The following is a 21,015-nucleotide window of genomic DNA, read 5'->3' on the forward strand; positions in this document are numbered from 1 at the left end:
CACACCTGGTAAGTCGTCTTCGTCTTCACTGAACACATTGGGGTTGAAGACAGGCAGGTTCACGTAGTCCATGGAAACCTTCCGGATCTCCGGGAGATAGATGGTCATCTGCCGCGGCTGGAGGTGCAGGAGGCTGGTTTTATAGATTACTGGTGGGAGGAGAGGAGACAGTCAGTAGAGACATAAGGACGACAGCCAAGGCACCAACAGGGTCACAGCCAGAGAAAGGGCGGGGGAGGGGAGACCCCTGCCGTCCACAGACGGTCTGCACACGCAGGCCAGCCTGAGAGCAGCTCTCCATCTCTCCGGGGCACAACCAGCCACCCAGCCAGTCTGGGTTCACGGACACCACATTTTTGGTCTCGCCCAACCCCTTTGTCAATAGTTTGTCTACAGAACCACACATTTAGAATGTTAACAACCTACCTGAGACTTAAATTCTTTTTTTTGGAGTGAGCTGGGGTTATGACAGATATTTTTATTTATTTATTTATTTTTTAAAAATATTTTTATTGATTTCAGAGAGGAAGAAAGCGGGAGAGGGAGAGATAGAAACATCAATGATGAGAGAGAATCATTGATTGGCTGCCTCCTGCACACCCCCCACTGGGGATCAAGCCTGTAACCCAGGCATGTGCCCTTGACTGGAACTGAACCCGGGACCCTTCAGTCCACAGGCCGACGCTCTATCCACTGAGCCAAACCAGGTAGGGCAGGACAGATATTTTTAAAAAGCTTACTTGTAATTGGAAAAATGACTTAGTGAAAATAGTTGTGATAACCAGGCTGCCAAGCTCAGGACAAACTTGGGCAACCACGCAGCTGTTTGAGAGCGGCTATGAGATGATAAGGGGTGACGTGCATCAGGTAGAAATAAAATGCTGCCTTTATTCAGGACTGGATTCTTGTCTTAATAACTTTCAATTTCATGATCGTATAGAGATTTATCAGGAACTTCCACACGGTTTCTTTAAACTCTAAGATTAATTTAATTAACAGAGATATTTAAGAGAAAGCCAAATTGCAACTAAAATATTTAGGAGAGACAAAATAAGTTAAAAAAAATAATGAATCTGGCCTTGGCTGGGTGGTTCACTTGGTAGGAGCATCATCCTAATGTGCCATGGTTGGGGGTTCGCTCCTGTGTCAGGGCACATACCAGAGTCAACCAATAAACGCACGGATGGATGGAGCAACAAATCGATGTTTCTCTCTCAAATCAATAAATTAAAAAAAAATAAAAATGAATCTGTAGGTTAAAATCAGGATGAAATTGCCTGTCAACTCTGTTTAATACTACTTCCTGTGGCCTACTATTTACTACTATTGTTCATTTTTTTTCGTTTGTTCCACCTCCACAGCTATCACCTGCCCTGGCCTGGTGGCTGACTGGCCAGCACTCCCATGGCACAGCAGGCCTTCTTTTTGAAGTTCCTTTGTAAGGCTGGTGCTTGGACTGGCGCTGGCTGAGATGACTCTCCAATCCAGTGGTCATTACAGGGTTATTCACGTGTTCCTCTCATGAAAGGATATTGACTTCTTACTTAGAAATGACATCTTTGAAGATTCACCACTAAGCTGCGCTCACAGTCAGCCAGCTGCTTCTTATAGTCTAATGCTTTCTTCAAGGACTTAAAGATACTGGTACCAAAACCTGCTCACAGTGAATGGCCAGAAATAAAAACAAAAACAAAAACAAAAACAAAAACAAAAACAAAAACGGAAGTCTATAAAAAATCTGAGATCTTTGATAGAGATTTCAGCTATTTCTGTCATTTTTATAAGTTAGGGATGATTTTGTTGTTAATTCTCACCAGAGAATATTTTTCCCATTGATTTTTCAGAGAGAGTGGAAGGAAGGGTGGGAGGGAGGGGGAGAAAGAGAGGGAGAGAAACATCCATGTGAGAGAGAGACGTTGATTGGCTGCCTCCCTCATGCACCCTGATGGAAGGCAGGGATCGAACCTGCAACCCAGGTACTTCTCCTTAACTGGGAATCGAACCTGAGACCCTTTGGAATACAGGCCGGTGCTCTAACCACAGAGAACACCAGCCAGGGCAGGGATGATATTTTAAAAAATGAAAGCACCACTGGCAAAAACCAATCTGAGTGATTATTCTGATTTTTTGTGATATCATAGTAGCTGTAGTCGAAGTTTCATGCTAATCTTTCGATGTCATATGAGCTCATTTTCTATTGTAGCCCACTGAAAACTGACTTTGTTTTTTCAGTCTGAGTTTCAACCAGGACATGGGGCCAAACACAGGACATGGTTTTACCTGCACCGAGGTTCGTTGGCAGGAAAGCAGCCAAGCCCACAATCTTAAACTTGGTTCCCCAGATATTAGACGTGACCTGAGCAAGATAGTTGTGCTGTGGAAGAGAAGAGGGAAGAAACTTACTGTCTATCGCCACATTTCCTACCAATGAGAATGCTGACACTGCTGAGAAGGCCACAGGTGCTCCCACGGAAACGCTCCTCCCCCACTTCGCCCACCACTGAGGAGAGCAGGAGCCAGCGCAGCCGGCCAGCCCTGGTTTAAAGAGGCAGACAGGTCCCAGTGTGTCTGCGTGGGTGTCAGACCACAGGCCACCAGTGGGATTTGGGCACATTCACCTTCACCTCGCCTTTCCGCAGTCACTGAACTAGAGACGGTACCTGGCTCTGAATCCATTTTTATCTCTGATGTTTCTTCTAAAAACATCAGCTGCCCTGACCCTTCCTGAAACTATCCCATGATCTGTTTTCTCAGTCAGTGAAGTTAAAAATAATTAAAAGTTATCTCTGTTCACCCTGCTTAAAGCAATTGATGCATAACTATCTCTGTCTAGCACAATTCCATAGCTAGGCAGAGACGCTTGGCCTCAAACATGGTTTTTTGAGTATTGTAAAAGTTCAGCTAACTACTTGTGTGATAACATAAACAAAAAAAAAGTTATCTCTGTGCCTAGCCATGCCTGCGTGTGCGTGTATCCAAAGGCAACGAACTGTCTACACACAGCTTCCCACAGAGCCCGTGCCCTGATGACAGGGAGTTCTGAACCAGAGGCTCTGCAGTCACTGAGGCTGAGCCAGGCAGGGGAAAGCCTTCCCGAGGAGGGGGAGGTAGGTCTGGGAGTGCGCAGGGTCCTGGTGGCCAAGGCAGAGCCAAGGCACAAAGGCGGGAAGAGGCAGGTGTGGCTGTGTCATCTGGGGAGTGAGGGGGAAGCGTCTAAGGTTGCAAGGACGTCCTGTGGGAGGTGGAGCAGAGTAATGGGCCTGCCTGAAGGCAGGGGTGGTGAGGAGGACCCATGGGGCTCTCATGATCTAACTGGTGTCTGGAGTCGTAGGGACAGGCCTGGGGCGGGGGTAGCGAGGGCCTGGCCATCACCGAGCCCACACTGGGGAGGGGAAAGAGCTGGGCGCATCAGGTACATGTGACCCACCCGGAACCCAGACACTACCTGAGTGATGTCTTCAAAGGGAAACTCTCTTCGCGTCAGGCTGGGCGAGCCAATGGAGGGCTTGCGCATGGGCAACCGAGGGGACCTGGACATCTCCTGAGCGGCCCGGGACAACTTGGGTGACTTCCGAGCCTCGATGTTGATCCTGCAGAGGCGAGGCGGGGGGTGAGGCGCCCACTGCACGGGAGGCGTGTGCAACCCTGGCCGGAAGGCACCCGCACTCCGGGCGTGCCCCTTCACCTTCCAGCAGTCACCACGGGTGTCACATTCTTAGGAGCCAGGCCCCTTGATTTAACCGAGTCCCTCCCACCTGTTTTTGCTTCATGAACAGGAGAAAAGTAGGACAGAATTATATACTGAATAACCCATATTTTGAAAGATAGTGAGATTAGATTAAGCGATTCATTTGTAAGGAATCACAGAGAATTAACTATCTTTCACTTTCTACTGACTTACGGTAAATTTAGAAATGTCCATATCTTCTGCCAGGGGTCTACAAAATCAGTCTCGAGGGAAATGGCAGATGGGAAGAGTCACATCTCACCTTATGACCACAATCATCTTACAATTCCTAGTACAACATTGGATTTCAACAGACCTAGCATTTAATGCCTGCGATATTTAAATTAAATATTTCAGTGGAATGCAAGTTTTTCTGAAGCTCCCCGCCCCTTTTTTTGTTAATCCTCACTGGAGGATATTTTTTCCATTGATTTTTAGAGAGATGGGAAAGGATGGGGAGAGACAGAGAGAGCGAAACATCAGTGTTAGAGACACAATGATTGGCTGCCTCCTGCATGCGCCCTGACCTGGGACTGGGGATGAAGCCTGCAATCGAGGTATGTACCCTTGACTGGAATCAAACCCAAGACCCTTCAGTCTGTGGGTGGATGCTCTATCCACCAGCCAATCAGCCAGGGCTCTGCAGCCTTTTGGTTCTATGTTCCATCTGTGGTCTGCCAGTCTAACCCATAGAGAGAGTTATAAAAATGAACGTAAAAAAGTGGCGAGGATGATGACGTTCTAAGAAAGAAAGGCCTTACGCCTCCCATTACTACTGAGCCCGATAAGACACCGGCACCCACAGAACGGGAGCTCGGGGAGTGAGCTGGTGAAAGCCCTGTGTGAGCTGATGGGCCTGCCTGCTGCATGTAGGGGACTCAACGCAGAGAAAGACGAAAGGAAGGAGGATGAACTATGGGAATGGCAACATCCAGAAATCTTAAAAGGTCCTTCATAGGTGAAGGGTTTAGTCACTTTTTGTTAAATGTCCTCTCTGCTTAAGTTACAAGAAAATTCAAAACACTATAGAAGTGTAGGAAAGTTCATAATTTTATTTGTAATTTTAACAAGCTTAGAACAAAGATGAAAAAAAATCAACCAGATTGCTGAAGCAACTGGCTATCTAAATGGGAAAATGAACACTGACCTCCAACTCACACTACGCACCAGAACTAATGGGAGATCCAAGTGAGAGCTAACACGACAAAGCTTCTGGAAGGGAATGGAAGAGTGTCTCCACCTCACGGTGGACACAGATCTCCGAACCAGGGCAAAGAAAGACCCACAATGAAGACATTCATACATGTATTAGACTACATGAGAGTGCACATGTCTGACAAGGAATCATAGCTAGAATACATAAAGAATCTTACAACTCAAAAAAAGCAAAACAATGCAATAAAAAATGGACCAAAGTCTTGAATAGACACTTCACAAAGGAAGATGCTCAAATGGCCAATAAATATGTAAGAGCCTTTTAGCATCATCAGTCATTAAACTACAATGACACTGCACACCCCCCAGAATGGGTAAAATTATTTTGAAAAAATGGCGATACAATTGTAGGTGAGAAGGAAAGCAGCTGGCACTCTCATACTTTGCTGGTGGAACCCACAATAGTATAGGCCCCTTGGAAGACTGTTTGGCAGTTTCCAGTACAGTTGAACACACAGCTACGCCATGGCCCTGCAATTTCCCTTCTAAGCACATGCCTCAGATGAATGCATACACCTGTCCACAAAAAGACGTGTACAAGAAGATCTACAATGGTTTCATTCATCATAGCCCCAAACTGTAAACTACCAAAACCCATGACTTTGTAAATGGAGTAAACAAATTGTAGTATATTCATTATAGTGGAATTCCACAGCACAAAAAAACTATTGCTAGACACCACATGAGTGAATCTCAAAATCATTATAATGAGCAAAGGAGTCAAATACAAGAGCATGTATTGTTTGGTTCCATTTATGTGAAGGTCAAGTAGAGGCAAAACTAGTCTATGGTGACAGAAGTTAGAACAGTGATTATTCTAGAGAGTGGGGATCGAATGGGAGGCTGCACAGGGACCCTTTGGAATGATGGAATGTTCTTTAACTTCATCAGGGTGGTGACAAAACTGCCTTAACCAGCTGCACAATGAATTACGTGTTTCAGATCTGGGCAGGTCTGTATCTGTACGCAGCCTGTACTTTAATCTTGCACGGCATCACAGAATTTTAAGCTAGAAGGTCTCTATCTTAGTGAAGATCTGGTCTACCCATGAACTTCTACAGAGAAAGACATGAGTATCCAGTCAGGGTTTGTCCATTTACACAGTCCACGGGTAGTGACGCCAGGATGAGAAAGGTGATGCTTCTTACCTGTGACACCAGGGCCCTTCCTTCTACTCTTACAGCTCATTTAGATTTTTAAAATAAACTGTAGGGTCTAAAGTTTTTGTTTGTTTACTATTTTCCCTCTAATTACAGCATTATAGGCATTGAATCTGACAATCTTTTCAACACATTACCTACACTGCAAAACCTTTTCCTACCTTTCTCAAACTGTATGCCTGGGGGCTCTGGCCACCCTGTGCCACCCGCCACCAGCACTGACCCCAGAGAAGCCCTGGGGTTTAGCAAACTTCCCACTGGGTGTCTTTTTCTGTCCCGAAGAAAGAAGGTAAGTTGTAGCCACTGTTGGCCGACCTTCCAGATGAATGTGGGGGTGCAGGTCTCCCTGTGTTCTCCTGGAGCTGGTTTCAATGGGATTCTGCTACAGGCACAACATATTCGCCTCCAGGGACACAACGAAAGGGGCAAACACCCCAAAGAGGAGATTACCTTGGGAGTTTGGGTGACTTGCTTGCTTGGGAGATTTTGGGAGATTTCTTGGCAGCCCAGTCATCACTTAGTTCAATGTCACTGGAGTCCGAGCAGTTGCAGCTGTCGATCATGGTAGAGATCAAGCTGTTCCCATAGATTTCATCTGGTAAGACACCAACCAGCAAGCTTAAGGGAAGTGACATTAGACCCTAACAACGATCATTACTAGGAACTAAAGGACAGGCCACCATTTAAGTCCAGAGAGTGAAATAGAAAGAAGCAGAGTACTGTTGCCTTTTACATTTTTATGCTGTTATATTTTCTAAGCAAAAGTAGGCAATTCTACATTTATCAAATGGGCACAGTATTTTAATGCCCTGAAATGTACAACATAGTCCAGTACTTTACTGTGCCAACAGCTGAAACCCAAATGGCTTCACTGTTGTCCTTATGACACACCAGGTGTCAGGGACTTGTGGGCTGCCCAGACTCGAGAGAGGGTCTTGCTGACTCATGGACTCCCCCCAAAACCTATTTCTGACCTGGGACCTGGGAAGTCCTGTTGGATCCGGGGCCTGCTCTCTAGAAAGGAGACCTGATGGAGCCGCCATGTCTGGCTTGTGGAACAGTCTGCTGGCCTTGCCCCAAGGTTGCCTGTGGGGGCCTGGCTCTCCCACTGGTGGAGCTGTTTGCAATGGCTGCAAGAAAGCCTGTGTAGTAGGACTTTCAGGGCAGCTCTGGGTTCCACTGAGGGTACCTGCATAGAAGCCACTCAAGGTTAACTCTGCAAACTGGCCACCAGGCAGAAGACTGGAGGCCCCAAGGCAGAAAGTGATATGCACAGAGGTGGGGCCATCACAAAACTGCTAAGTAGACGAAGCTTACGTCTGATATCCTCCTCGAAATACCTTCTCCTTTGCTCCTTCCTCACACACCCCCATGTGCCTTTACCCAAATCCTTGCTATGCCCCCTCCCCTGCCCCACCCCAGGGCAGCCCTCACTGGAAGTTCCCCATTCTTCAAAAATCACTGTTTTGTGGACTAAAACCTCATTCCCTCAAGGCTCCAAAAACCTTACCAGGTAATAAAAAAGCCAAATCATTCAATCATTCTGAAATAACTTATAGGAGGAGAGTGATTTTACCATTTGAAAGGACTGTTTACATTGGAAAGGATGAGTTTGTTAATCCAATCCAATCTCTAAATGTCTGAACATATGGCAGCGACGCCTGTGACCAGCGCAGCTCGGCACACAATGTGGAAGGCGGCTGGCTGATGCCCAGTCCGTGTGCCTGCATCAGCCCTTCTTAAACCGCTTACGGAACCAGAAGGCACAACTCGCGACTCCAGCAAGCGACAGTGGTATGCCTGTGAGTTCGATCAAGTAAAAAGACTTAATTCCCGTGCCCTGAGCAGTTCTTCACTATTTAATTTAGGAGTCACTGCATCAGAGGAAGCTTGGCTACGATTCAAACCCGCATGTAAGGCCGCAGACTGCTTCCACGTGTCCATCGCACAGAGCTGGTTTACTGACTTGAGGAAATTCACTAAGGCACAGTCCGCTCAATCTCTGACCTCCTTGCTAATGCCAGGATTTTGCAAACGTTATACCATCACTTTTTCCATTACTCATGTCATAGCTCGTTCAGGCTGCTATAATGAACGCCACGTGTGGGGCAGCTGATAAACAACAGAACGTATTTCACACGGTTTGGAGGCAGGAAGGATGAGACCAGGTGCTGGCATGGCTGGGTCCTGGTCACGGCCCTCTTTAGGCTGCAGGCTGCCGACTTCTTGCTGTGTCCTCACTTGGCAGAAGGGGCTGGGGATCTTTCTGGAGCCTCTTTTATAAAGCACTAACCTTGTCATTATAAAGGCTCCACCCTCATTGCCTAGTCACTTCCCAGAGGCCCCACCCCCTAATCTGGTCACACTGGGTGTTAGGATTTCAACACAGGAATTTGAGTGGGGGATGGACACAAGCATTCACCACTAACTTTTGGGTTGTCTCCCCAAGCAGTGTATAAAGTCCATGAGGGTAGGAGTTGCCTGTCTTGCCTCGTGCTGTAACCACAGAGATGAAAACAGCCCCAGGAACGGTAAATACTGCCTGACAGAAAATGGGATCTTTGTTCTGCTGCCTGTGCACCCCACACCAACTGCAGCAGAACCCTGGGGTGTGGGGTGGTACTGGTGATGCTAAAGCTCTGAGGGATTCCCCTGAGCACACCAGGTTGTGGACACCATTCATCTAGGAGCACAGTGGGGACCTCCCACAGCATGGTTAAAGGGGGGTGTGCTCTCAGAGCACATGCCCTGAGCCCGCCTGTCTGCCGCTGATCATCAACACAACCAGCGATCCCGTCACCACACAGACCCACAGGCTGGGAGGCCAGCCCTGGTTGGCCAGATGTACCTCTTAGTTCTACAGAGGTGGTATCATCAATTTATTGTGGAAATTCTGGAGCAAACATCCACGTTGTAGAAAAATATAAGTTGGGATTGCCCTTTGAGAACCAAAGTTTGAACTATCTGAGGCTTCACATCCCAATTTTATCAGTTTTCAAAAATGTGCTTATTTCATTTAAATTGAAGGCTTTTCAAAATATGCAACTGAATCAGATATATTATTACAATTTTAAAAAATCTTTCAATGCAGTTTTAACAACTTCAATATTTAAAATTCTGTCTTAGTTTGCTCAGGCTGCCATAACTGTGTGACTTACACAGAAATTTATTTCTCACAGTTTAGGAGGCTGGAAGCTGAGATCCAGGTGTTGGCATGGTCAGGTCCTAGTGAGTGCTCTCTTCCTGGCTTGCAGGCAGCAGCCTTTATACTGTTTGCACATGGGCTTTCCTCATTGTATGCATGGAAAGAGAGATCTCTCTTCTTTTTCTTACTATACTACCAATCCTATTGGATGGGGACCCCATGCTTAAGGCTTCATTTATCCTAATTACTCCCTAAAAGCCATGTCACCCTGAGGGTTAGGGCTTCAACATGTGCAATCTGGGGGGACATAATTCAGTCCATAGCAAGCACTGATTAAAGGTTCCTTTTGAAAACTTGTGGATTTTTGCCTATATATATATATATATACACACACACACATATATATATACACACACATATATATTTAAATATATATACATTTATAATATATATATTTTTTATTGGGACTCATGCTATTATAAAAATACACACTGGTAATTTTGAGGAACATTTTGTTAAGTTACTTGGAGGACACTGACAACAGTGGGCCTCAATCGTTAGAGCATAAGTCACCGGGTGCCCATTATGTTACAGATTTCTAGGCCTCACCACAGCCCTGCTGAACGCACAGAAGGGGCATAAGGCCCAGAGCCTCCCGGGAGGGGGGGAAACAGTGATGTGGAGGCTTAACTTAACCAGCTTCTCCTCAGGAGACGCTCCTGGCTTCCCGGAGTCAGGAATCCTTCCCTCCTCTGAACCAGTGTCCATGGCCTATTCAGCTGGCCGTTAGTCATATGCTGCCGCCTTGTGACATGTCTTCTGTTCTTGTCTTGAGATATTTAAATCTTGACTTTTTTATTGAACTTTTCAACTGTTAGGCTGTCTTATCACCCAAGAGGGATTATACACTGCGTGAGAGCAGCCACACCTGGTATTTCTTCACGACCACAGGAGACAGGACAGTGCACCAAGCTGGCACTGAATACGTAGTGTTGATTTGCTTTGCTTTTCAACGTTTTCAATATTTTAATCACAAAAATAGAACATCCCTTTCCCAAAGGACTGTTAACAATTGAATGAGGGGGTGTGTGGTGTGAGCTGAGTGGGTGAGCATGAGGAGGAGGAGGCAATGGGCAGTCCACCCTACAGCACACCGCCTGCTTCTTCTGCCCTATGTTTTAGTGGGAACATTATGCACCCAGGGACAGAAGCAAGCTATTCATGTCAGTTCCCTTCAGCACTTAATGTGAGTGTGGGTTTCATATAACTGTATACATGGGAGGAACCTTACCCACAATGACACTAGATAAGAAGGTGTGATGAGTGCGCTGGTTTAGTGCCTTTAACACTTCCTTCCCTCCTTCGGTCACCTCTAATCCTCAATGATTGGACCTTTCTTCCTCCATCCCCTAAAAATCACATTTTCTAAATTCACACCCACAGCCCTTCCGGTTTTCTCACTTTGCTTCCTTCCTCCCTCCTTTTCGCTGCCTCCCTATCAGCCCCCATTTATTCTACTCGCTCTCCTTGCTCTTGATGTACTAGTTCATTTATAATATATACATTATATATATATTATAGTACATCCCTGATGTACTAGTTCATCACACGAGTCAAAAGAAAAAATAATCCAATTGAATATTGGAGTGGTTAAATGAGGCCAAGGCTGAAAAAGCCATTGCACTGTGCCTCTAGGATAACTCCGGTCAGACCAGAGGTCACAGTGGCTTCAGGGACATAACCAGGGGCACAAGCCAGTCTATGGGAGAGAGGATGAATGGGAGTTAGGACGGGGGAAGAACAAGTGTGAAACTAATGCAAACAGACCTCATTTAACTCATGTTATTTCAAGGTCAGGTGCTTGCCAGGCACTGGGGATATAGAGATGACTCCGTTCCCTCCCACAGGCCCTCAGAATTCGGGGACAGACAGAGCCCCAGCCTCTTGGGATCTCAGCAGCCAGACTGACAGGGGACAGGCACAGAGGACATGGGAGTGCAGTCTACTGTCAGGGGGTGGCAGAACGTTTGAGCTGGCAGGTACTGCTGACGGGCGCTCAGGCCTCAACGGGCACTGGCTAAGGACACTGGGCAGGAATAGTTAGTACAAACAAAGGAACAAAGTCCTTCTGTCTAGGGCATCGGTTCTCAACCTGTGGGTCGCGACCCCTTTGGCGGTCAAACGACCCTTTCACAGGGGTCGCCTAAGACCATCCTGCATATCAGATACTTACATTACGATTCATAACAGTAGCAACATTATAGTTATGAAGTAGCAACGAAAATAACTTTATGGTTGGGTCACAACATGAAGAACTGTATTTAAAGGGCCAGAAGGTTGAGAACCACTGGTCTAGGGGCTCACAAAGCAGAATCGCATGAACAGGTGAGCAGGGAGCACCCTGAGTACATCCGCCGAGTAATGAAGCTACAGAGGAAAGGGTTCTGGGAGGGAGAAGTGTTCATCAAACAGGATCTTTATGAATGAGCAGGGCGTTTTCCTTGGTAGTCAGTGACAAAGCAGTTCACAGTGGATTAGTGAGGGACAGAGCAGCCCTGTGGCAGGAGATGAGAGCAGGCTGAAGGTTTGGAAATTTTAATTCTATCCTTCCTTTGAGGTGGGGGCAGGGACAGACCTCACTATTACAAGCAGGTGGTCTCAATAGCACATTGAGGCCCTCAATGACCACTACCCACTGGAAGAGGAACCTGTCACTCCAGAGCCCTGGGCCAGCTTCCCCTTCACTGACAGCCCCACCACATGGCTTATCATGTGGTTGAAAGTCCCATCAAAAAGTACGTGTAGAGAATCATTAACTTCCACAGGCTTTTGGAAATGGAATAGCTCCGAGGATGTCCCATGCCTGCCCACATCCACATGGGCAATCTCTTTGCCTGGGCTGTCAGGAGCCACACGGACAACTAGCGCCAGTCCCTATGGCGAGGGAACCCACCTGATTTGCTATCCGTCCGAGGGTCCATGATGACAAACTCTGGCCGCAGCTTGCTGATACGCCGCCCCTTGAGGATGGGCACGAGCCCGCCCAGGTACTCCAGGTAGAGTGTGTAGCATGGGCCTCCCACCTCTGGGTCATCCTCCGTGCGCTTCATGGTGCAGTGCAGGCGCTCGTTGCCAGCCGAGGGGTAGCTGACAAAGTCTCGCATGTTGTTAGGGTCTGGAATGGGGGGCTGAAGGCAGTAGAGAAAAAAGGGAGAGTGTGGTTCACTGGTGACTCTGACAGAACACTGCCTGGTGGCCCGATTGGGGTTAACTACATGGCATGGAATGGTGATTAGTAACTCTGGGTGGACATCAGAATCCGCTGGGAGCTTTTAAAAAAACACACCTGAGCCAGGATCCCACCTCAGACAATGAAACTTCAATCTCTAGGGGGTGGGCCTGGGCATGTATATTGTCTAAAAACTCCCCAGGTAATTCTAATATGCAGCCAGGTTGAAAGAAAAAAATTATAACAGATTCTAAAACTCTTGTGTTTCAGGAAAAAACGTAACCCACAAGTCAATCTAATACTTAGAAGCAGAGACAGAATACAAAAAAGAGAACGCAGAAAAAAACCCAAGGTTAGGGGGCAACTCAGACCTGAGCAGCACCTGGCGGATACAGTCCACACACTACAGCTGAAAACAGAGCCGTTTTCGGGTTACAGTCAGTATAGACGTCTGGCAGCGAGTGCTGGGCGGGGTGGCTCCTCCTCAGCACAGTGTGAGGATGGCAGGCCCTACGCCCTGACTGGCTCCATCTCGGCCATTCCCGTAAGAAGCTATGGAGGAAGTTACCCAACTTTTAGGGACATGTTTCCTGCTTTCTCAGGTGGGAATAATGGCAGCATCTGCCAGGAAGTCATGAATGAGTAAGGCAGCTGATCATCAGGATGACATTGAGCTCGGAGTCCTGCCTTTGCCATGAGGAAGCTGATGTCCATCACACGAGGCGAATCTCTGGTGGACACACTAAAGATGATGCACGTGTGGAAGGACGTGCGGACGCTGCAGAGCCACACACCTCCCCCCACCCCTACCCCCCAGACCTGTCGGAACAGACCTGACTTCTGTGCTGCTGCTCTGGGACTCTCCGCCTCTTCCCTGTCTCTGCCCTCCTCTCTGCAAGGGTGAGGAGGAGGGGGGAAGTAAGGGGGAGGGAGGGAGGAAGGCTCTACCTTGATGGTAGGGATGAAGGCAGTGGAGAGGTAGGAGCAGAGGCGAGGGGGCAGGGTCAGCTTGCTGACATCCTTGTCTTCTCGCAGGGCACTGGCGATGGCCTGCTGGCACAGCAGCTGCAGGCTAGACACCCGGTGCTCCACACGCACCACGTACAGGGCTGGTCCTGAAGCCATCAGCAGCCTAGAGTCCCGGTGGCCCCAGCAGATGGAGATGATGGGGCGCTGCCAGGAAGTGAAAGGCAACCGCACATAAGCTTTCACTCTTGTAAGCAAAGAAAGATCATGCATGCCTGTCTCAAGCAAAATAAAGGGACTTAATAGTTTTTGAGAGTATTTGTTTTAAAAAGTACAACAGAGAATCCTCAATACTGTATTATGAAAATTCAGGACTTTCACTGAAAAGTAGTTAGATCCTCAGGCCAGAGTATAGATAGAGTACTGGAATCGTTTTACAAAGTTCCTGTTCATATATTACCTCATTTAATTTAGTGCCATAAAACCTAATGTAGCGACATTTCTACCAGAAGATGCAACAGGTTTGGGGTACAGCAATCCATATTCCTTCCTTAAGCTCTGATTATCTGGACCCGCAAATAACTGGTGGTCCAGTTCCCATGGCTTGGGCAGGTGGAGAGGAGGTGGACCAGATGGCCCTTCCCTTTTGTCCTGACAGACAAATCGACACTGGATTTGGGGCAGGAGCTATGTGACCTGGAGGCTATCACAGAACCCCTGCAAGTCTACTCTCTCATGAGTCTGTGGGAGCTACCCACAGTGAGCATTAAAGTACCTGGAAGATGCCGAAATGCTCCCGGGACCACACATGTTAAGTCACTGCTATTCTCAGCCATCCTCAAGCTGATGGGTCTGAGAGAAAGTAGAGAGCCAGCTGGAAGGGGGAGGGAGGAGGACACAGGTCCTGTGGTGGCCTCTTGGGGGTTGGTGGCCATCACTTGCTTTGAAAAGGCAGGCTAATATCCGAATGTGCAAGTAGAAACTGCTTGTACTGAAAAAACTCAGAGCTCAGGGGTGCTGTCTAAGTAAGATTAGCCAAGGAAGAAAGCAAGAGGCAAAGGGCTGTGATGGAGAAGCAGCGAGAGAATATGTTCATTCGGATCCAGGCAGATGGAATTCTAATTTAATGAGGTCTTGAGGGGTCTCAAAGATGAGAAGTGGGGATACCAGATCTTTAATATGAATGACAGATAGGAACAGAATTTTCACAACACTTCAGCAACAACATCAAGATAAAAGGAGCACATGAAGACACTTGCTTAAAATAGCCCCCAGGGTCAGCTAATCCTGGTTTCACTTCAAAACAAACTACGGGCTGAAGATAATTCAGCTTTCATTTCCATCACAGAGAGGCCAGCTGCAGCACCAAGGAGGACCAGGGAGCCTGGAACTCAAGTTTGGGGCTTCCAGAAACTTCCAAGATGGGCCTCCTTACAAGAGGAACCCCACACAGAGAGGGAAGACCCCATAGAGGGGCCTGTTACTCACTGCTGAAGACAGTGTAGACGACACATAAAAATACACAAACAATTTTCTTTGGTATCATCAGTCCCCTACAAGTGCAGGTCAGGACAGAGGTTCTGTTAGTACCAAAATTGTGATTAATCTTAAAGACATACCACTGCCCCCAAGTGTCTGTATCTCCCTCTCATTGCTGGTGCTGAGCCATTTAAAAGGAATGCAGATTTGTTACTCTAATGCCACAACACAATGGAACAGTGAGGTCAAGGGCCAGCTTCAACCCCTGAGGGCATCCGAAGACACACCAAGTATCTCCTAACCCTCCCTCCTGCCCCATAGAAGAGGCCATGCGTTTGTCCAGTCATTTATTCAGTTACTGAGCTGCCAGGCAGTTTTTCAGTAAAGACCTGTTAGTTGTGTACAATGGGCCAGACAGACTCTAGGTTTGAGAGTAAGATAAAACCCCGGCCCTAGTGGCACTGAGGTGGGAGGGGAGAGAGAAATAACTTAGCATCTGCCCGGACAACTCGGTAATATCCGGTGGTGAAAGTGCTGTGAAGTAAAACTAGCCAGGATCACGGCAAGACAAAAGCGGGGTGGTTTCAGCAGAGGCCCGACTGAGATGAGGGAACTTACTGATCTGTTTTCTAATTGGAATGAAAGCTTCCTCACTATATTACTTTTTTGTATACAGTAGTGAGTTGGATGAAGTCTTCTAAAAAGGTAAGAGAAATACAAATCCTTTCCATATTAAAGCTAAGCTGATCAGGCTGGATTAAAGTTGACAACAAAAAGAGTCAAAGAGAGAAAACTGGCTCAAGAGCAAATGCACTTCCAATGTCTACCAGCCCCAGCAGAAGGGGCCGTTTAAAGTTTGTACAAGAATGTGCACAAAAGGAAAGCTATCTAGAATAGCTCACCTTCAAACAGGCTACGCTGACGACTGGTCACCAATGAACTATGTTGGCTGGAGCCATGGACAGTTCTGAATATTAAGTTACGATGATTTGGCACCAACTACGTTAAATAAAAGCTAGCTCAGGATTCAGTCACCCCAATCTCAGCTTTAAAAGAATACACCATTTTGTGTTATGTAAGCAGATGACCGGGAAGGACTTTCTCATCTATTCACAACAAAAAGGAAAAGCACATCTATGCAGCTTCATGAGAACAGACAGAGCTAATCCTCAACAAAAGGAGGCAAGTACACTTTTGCTAAAGGATTCGGCTTCAAGAGTGTACAAGTCTATGAGCACAAATGCAATCTCTCATTTGATTTTTCAGTTCCCACACCCACCTTCTTCTTTTCCTTCTCTCTTAATTTTTACATCAATGATTGAACCTTATAGAACATAAGGTAACTCCTCCCACTTGCTTTTAATGCAAGAAAAAGTTCATAAAGCTAAAACAAAACAACTGACCAACTAACAACCCAGACCCAAATTACTGAAGCCAGCAAGCTTCAGTCGGCAGTGCGAGCTCTGAAAACCTGTGTCAGATGATCAGCTATGCTATTATTTATAGATGGTCACGGGGAAGAGATAATGAGATCAATGACAGGATTTTAAATTACAACAGGTAGGAAGGGAAGGAAAATAAATTATAGCATATTTCCTTATAAGAGCTTCAGCCACAGGCATAGCTATTATGAGCAAATCAGGAGAATCCATTTTAAGGCCGAGGCTGTGCGAGTTTGTGCTTGGCACAGCTTTGTGCGCAATAACCTACAATCTAATTAACTTGGAAATAAATTCTCCAATCTAAACGGCATGACGTTCTTTTTATAAACAGTTCAATAAATTGCCCAATTTCCTTCCTGCTATAAGAATGTCCCTGCCTGTGGACCCCATGAGTAGCATAGCACAGATAACATGTGATTTTAGAATCATCCCAGGCAAAGAGAAAGTTGGTACTATATAAAATTAATATTGTATTTGATTTTTAATAGCATATATTTAATTTTATATTATTGAGGCAATTTTTTCAATGGTTGTAACAAACCTTCAAATGAAAAAAGGAATCAATGCTTTATTAAAATGCTGAGACACTGTATAGATATTTTTCTCCACAGAAAGATCAGCCAAGCCCCTCTCTTACCCCCAAACCCAGTTTAAATTCAAGACCCATGATACTTTCATGTCAGCGCTGATGAGAACGTTTGCAATGGTTAAGACCATCAAGTCTCTATTACATTCTAGGCACAGTGAAGATCACAAAAATGAAGAAAACACAGTGTTTACCTTCAGGAAAATAAAACAAGTAGACAGAAAAGTGCAATATATGCCAGTGGTATAAGGACCCCAAGGTTTCATAGAGAAGAAGGATGGAAATCGTTGTACAGATTTACAGAAGAATGTGGCTGGCCTGGCGCTAAGGAGGATGGATTTTCCCAAGCTGAGATGTCAGGAAAGAACATTCCCTGGAAAGGGGACAGAATGCTGCCCCGAAGGGTGTGCCCCGAGTCAGACAGAATAGTGAACAATGCTGTATGTACTTGGGTCCCAGCACTGCAATTCACAAACATTCTAATAAACCCAACAGTCTTATTAACCCCGAAAGAGCTGAAAATTCCCATCCTCTCCTACTTGTCATCCAGTTAGGCTATAGAGAGCAAACTGGTATGAGATCTGATTGAGAGGGCACACAGCCTACTGGCTCATACAACCAACAGAAAGAAATAAAGAAAGCATATGATGACAACTGTCCATCCATCAATCCACTGAGTATTATTGCGCACCTCCTATGTGTCATGCAATACACTGGCAGAAGGGTCAAATTGTCAACAAGGTTAACTCTCCTTAATCCCAAATGTGCAGGGACTCCAGTACCTATGTTCACTTTCTCACACACCCTGGCATCATAATAATGGCCTCAGCTTGACTTCACTTTAGCTCTTCCCTGGTTTGTTTGCTTCACTTCTAAAATAGGAGTAGGAATTTCTATCCAACCACAAGTCCCCATCCTATTTCCATCACTTCCTGTTGAACATGCTTTATCATGACCTCATCTTTTCCAGTCCCAGGTCATAAGGCATCTACCTACCTACCCAGATTTCATAACATCCCCAGTAGTTCTTAAATCTTCTATATATTTTTTTGGTCTTCCTGCTGCATTATTCTTTCCAACTTCTAATTTTAGGCAGCCTGTACCCCTTCTGCCCCTAGGGAAGGCATGATCAGCACTGACTCAATTTAAAATCATACTGTCTAGCTTTGGCTGGGACTTAATTTCAGCTTATTATCTTGACCAGCTCTTGTGTCATATTCCTGTATCCTAGCACTTAGAGCAGGGATCCTCAAACTTTTTAAACAGGGGGCCAGTTCACTGTCCCTCAGACCGTTGGAGGGCCAGACTATAGTTTTTAAAAAAACTATGAACAAATTCCTATGCACACCGCACATATCTTATTTTGAAGTAAAAAAAGAAAATGGGAACAAATACAATATTTGTATTTGCATGTGGCCCGCGGGCCGTAGTTTGAGGACCCCTGACTTAGAGCACCAGCCACACAGCAGCCCCTCAAAATATGTTTGCTGGGCACTTGAACAAATGAGTGAACAAATATGCATATTTGCCCACAGAAGATACTGCATTGTCAAAAGATATATTTAAATTCTGTAACTCAACAACAACAAAAACACACCAAATAATCCAACAAAAAAATTGGCAACCCTGGCTGGATAGCTCAGTTGGTTAGAGCATTGTACTGATATGCCAAGGTTGCAGGTTTGATCTCTGGTCAGGGCACATACAAGAAGCAACCAATTAATGCATAAATAAGTAGAACAATAAATTGATGTCTTTTTCTCTCTCTCTCCCTCTCCCTCCTACTCTCTATAATCAATCAATCAATCAATCAATCAATCAATCAAATAGCCCTGGTCAGTGTGGCTTAGTTGGTTGAGCATCGTCCTGTGCAATGAAGGGTCACCAGTTTGATTCTCGATCAGGGCACATACCTAGGTTGTGGGTTTGATCCCTAGTCAGGGTGCATGCAGGAGGTAACCAATAGATGTTTCTCTCTCACATCGATGTTTCTCTCTCTCTCTCCCTCTCCCTTCCTCTCTCTCTATAATGAATAAAGATATTTTTAAGTAAATAAAATAAAATTGGCAAGGATCTTGAAGAGTCATTTCTCCAAAGAAGCACAGAAGGCCAACCAATAAGCTGATGAAAATGCACATGAAAAGATGCTCAAGGTAACAATCAGGGAAATACAAATAAAAACCTCACACCCATTAAACACACACACATACACCAGAAAATAAAAAGTGTTGGCAAGAATGTAGAGAAGATAGAACCTCTGGGTACTGTTGGTGTAATGTAAAATGGTGCAGCCACCATGAAAAACATTATGACGGTTCCTCCAAAATTAGAACTAAAACTACCATATGATCCAACAAGTGTCCTGGGTATTTATTCAAAAGAACTGAAAGCAGTGTTTCAAGACATATTTGTATATCCTTGTTCACAGCAGCATGAGAACTAAATAGCTAAAAGGTGGAAGGAACCCAATGTCCACTGAAGGATGAATGTATAAAATGGTGTATATACACACTGAGTGGCCAGATTATTATGAACACCTGAGGTTTGTAGGCAAATTAGCTATAATTTTGCGCTGAAGTTGCTAGAGGGCCAGACCATTATAAATAGGGAAGAAAGTTGTTTACCACGACAGAAGTGATTTTTTTCGGAAGATATGGGTAAACAATGTGATTTAACATGGTTTGAACGTGGGCCAGATTATTATGACTACCCCACCCCATCAGTACTTCGTTGGGCCACCTTTTGCCTTCAATACTGCGGCGATTCTTCTTGGCATTGACTCCACGAGATGTTGAAAGGTGAAAGGTGATGTGAGGAATCTGACACCATGCCTGATGAATAGCACTGTCCAGTTCTGTGAGATTCGATGGTTGTGAAACCAGCTGCCTGATGGCTCTTTTAACTTCATCCCACAAATGCTCAGTTGGATTGAGATCTGGTGAGTGTGGGGGCCACCTAAGCAAGGTAAAGTCTCCCTCATGTTCTTGAAACCACTCCTGCACAATATGAGCACCGTGGCATGGCGCACTGTCTTGCTGGAAGAAGCCATCTCCATTGGGATATGCCATCAACATGATAGGATGAACTTGATCAGCAACGATATTTAGGTATGTTGTGCTATTCAGACGCTGTTCCACAAGAATTAAAGGGCCCAAACCATGCCAGGAAAACATGCCCCAAACCATAACACTGCCCCCACCAGCTTGAAGGGTTGTACTCATGTATGTGGGGTGCATGCTTTCATGCTGTTTCCACCAAATTCTCACTCTGCCATCTGCATGATGCAACTGGAAACGTGATTCATCGGACCACATGACTTTTTTCCAATGCTCGACTGTCCAATCCTTGTGTTCCTGTGCGAATTGGAGATGTTTTATCTTGGTAACTGCAGACAGCAAAGGTGTTCAAACAGGCCTTCGGCTTCCATATCTCATACGATGCAGTATACAGCTAATTTGCCTATAAACGTCAGGTGGTCATAATAATCTGGCCACTCAGTGTGTGTGTGTGTGTGTGTGTGTGTGTGTGTGTGTGTGTGTGTGTGTATCCCATGTTCAAAGGCTGTTAAATCGCGTTGTTTACCCATTTCTTCAGAAAAAAATCACTTCTACTGTTGTGGTAAACAACCTGCTTCTCTATTTATAATGATCTGGCCCTCTAGCAACTTCAGCGCAAAATTATAGCTAATTTGCCTATAAACATCAGGTGGTCATAATAATCTGGCCATTCAGTGTATATATACATATACATAGACATAGACATACACATATATATATAATGGCATATTATTCAGCTTTAAAAAAGAAGGAAATTCTGGCATATGCTATAACGTGGATGAACCTTGAGGAGAGGTTATGCTAACTAAAATTTTAAAAAGTCATAAGAAGACAAACACTGTATGATTCCATATATGAGGTATGTACAATAGTCAAGTGCATAGAAACAGAATGGGATACAGTTTCAGTTTTACAAGATGAAAAAGTCCTAGAGATTGGTTAGACCACAATGGTATATACTTCACACTACCTAACTATACACTTAAAAATGGTTAAGATGGTAAATTTTA

At 45.5% G+C, this 21,015-nt stretch overlaps 1 protein-coding gene across 2 annotated transcripts in view; it reads right to left on the reverse strand.

The window, feature by feature from the left end:
* TULP4 (TUB like protein 4) overlaps positions 1–21,015 on the reverse strand; it is a 150,455-nt gene that overhangs the window by 9,322 nt on the left and 120,118 nt on the right. For both annotated transcript variants that reach the window (XM_036316474.1, XM_036316473.1), the window contains 6 exons: positions 13,425–13,649; positions 12,201–12,435; positions 6,553–6,697; positions 3,446–3,590; positions 2,281–2,374; positions 6–149 (listed from right to left, as the gene is read on the reverse strand). In XM_036316474.1, coding sequence (XP_036172367.1) covers positions 6–149; positions 2,281–2,374; positions 3,446–3,590; positions 6,553–6,697; positions 12,201–12,435; positions 13,425–13,649 — 988 coding nt within the window. The remainder of the gene's footprint in view (positions 1–5; positions 150–2,280; positions 2,375–3,445; positions 3,591–6,552; positions 6,698–12,200; positions 12,436–13,424; positions 13,650–21,015) is intronic.

The sequence above is a fragment of the Myotis myotis genome, unplaced genomic scaffold, assembly GCF_014108235.1.
Source record: "Myotis myotis isolate mMyoMyo1 unplaced genomic scaffold, mMyoMyo1.p scaffold_m19_p_7, whole genome shotgun sequence".
Classification (NCBI taxonomy): Eukaryota; Metazoa; Chordata; class Mammalia; order Chiroptera; family Vespertilionidae; genus Myotis; species Myotis myotis.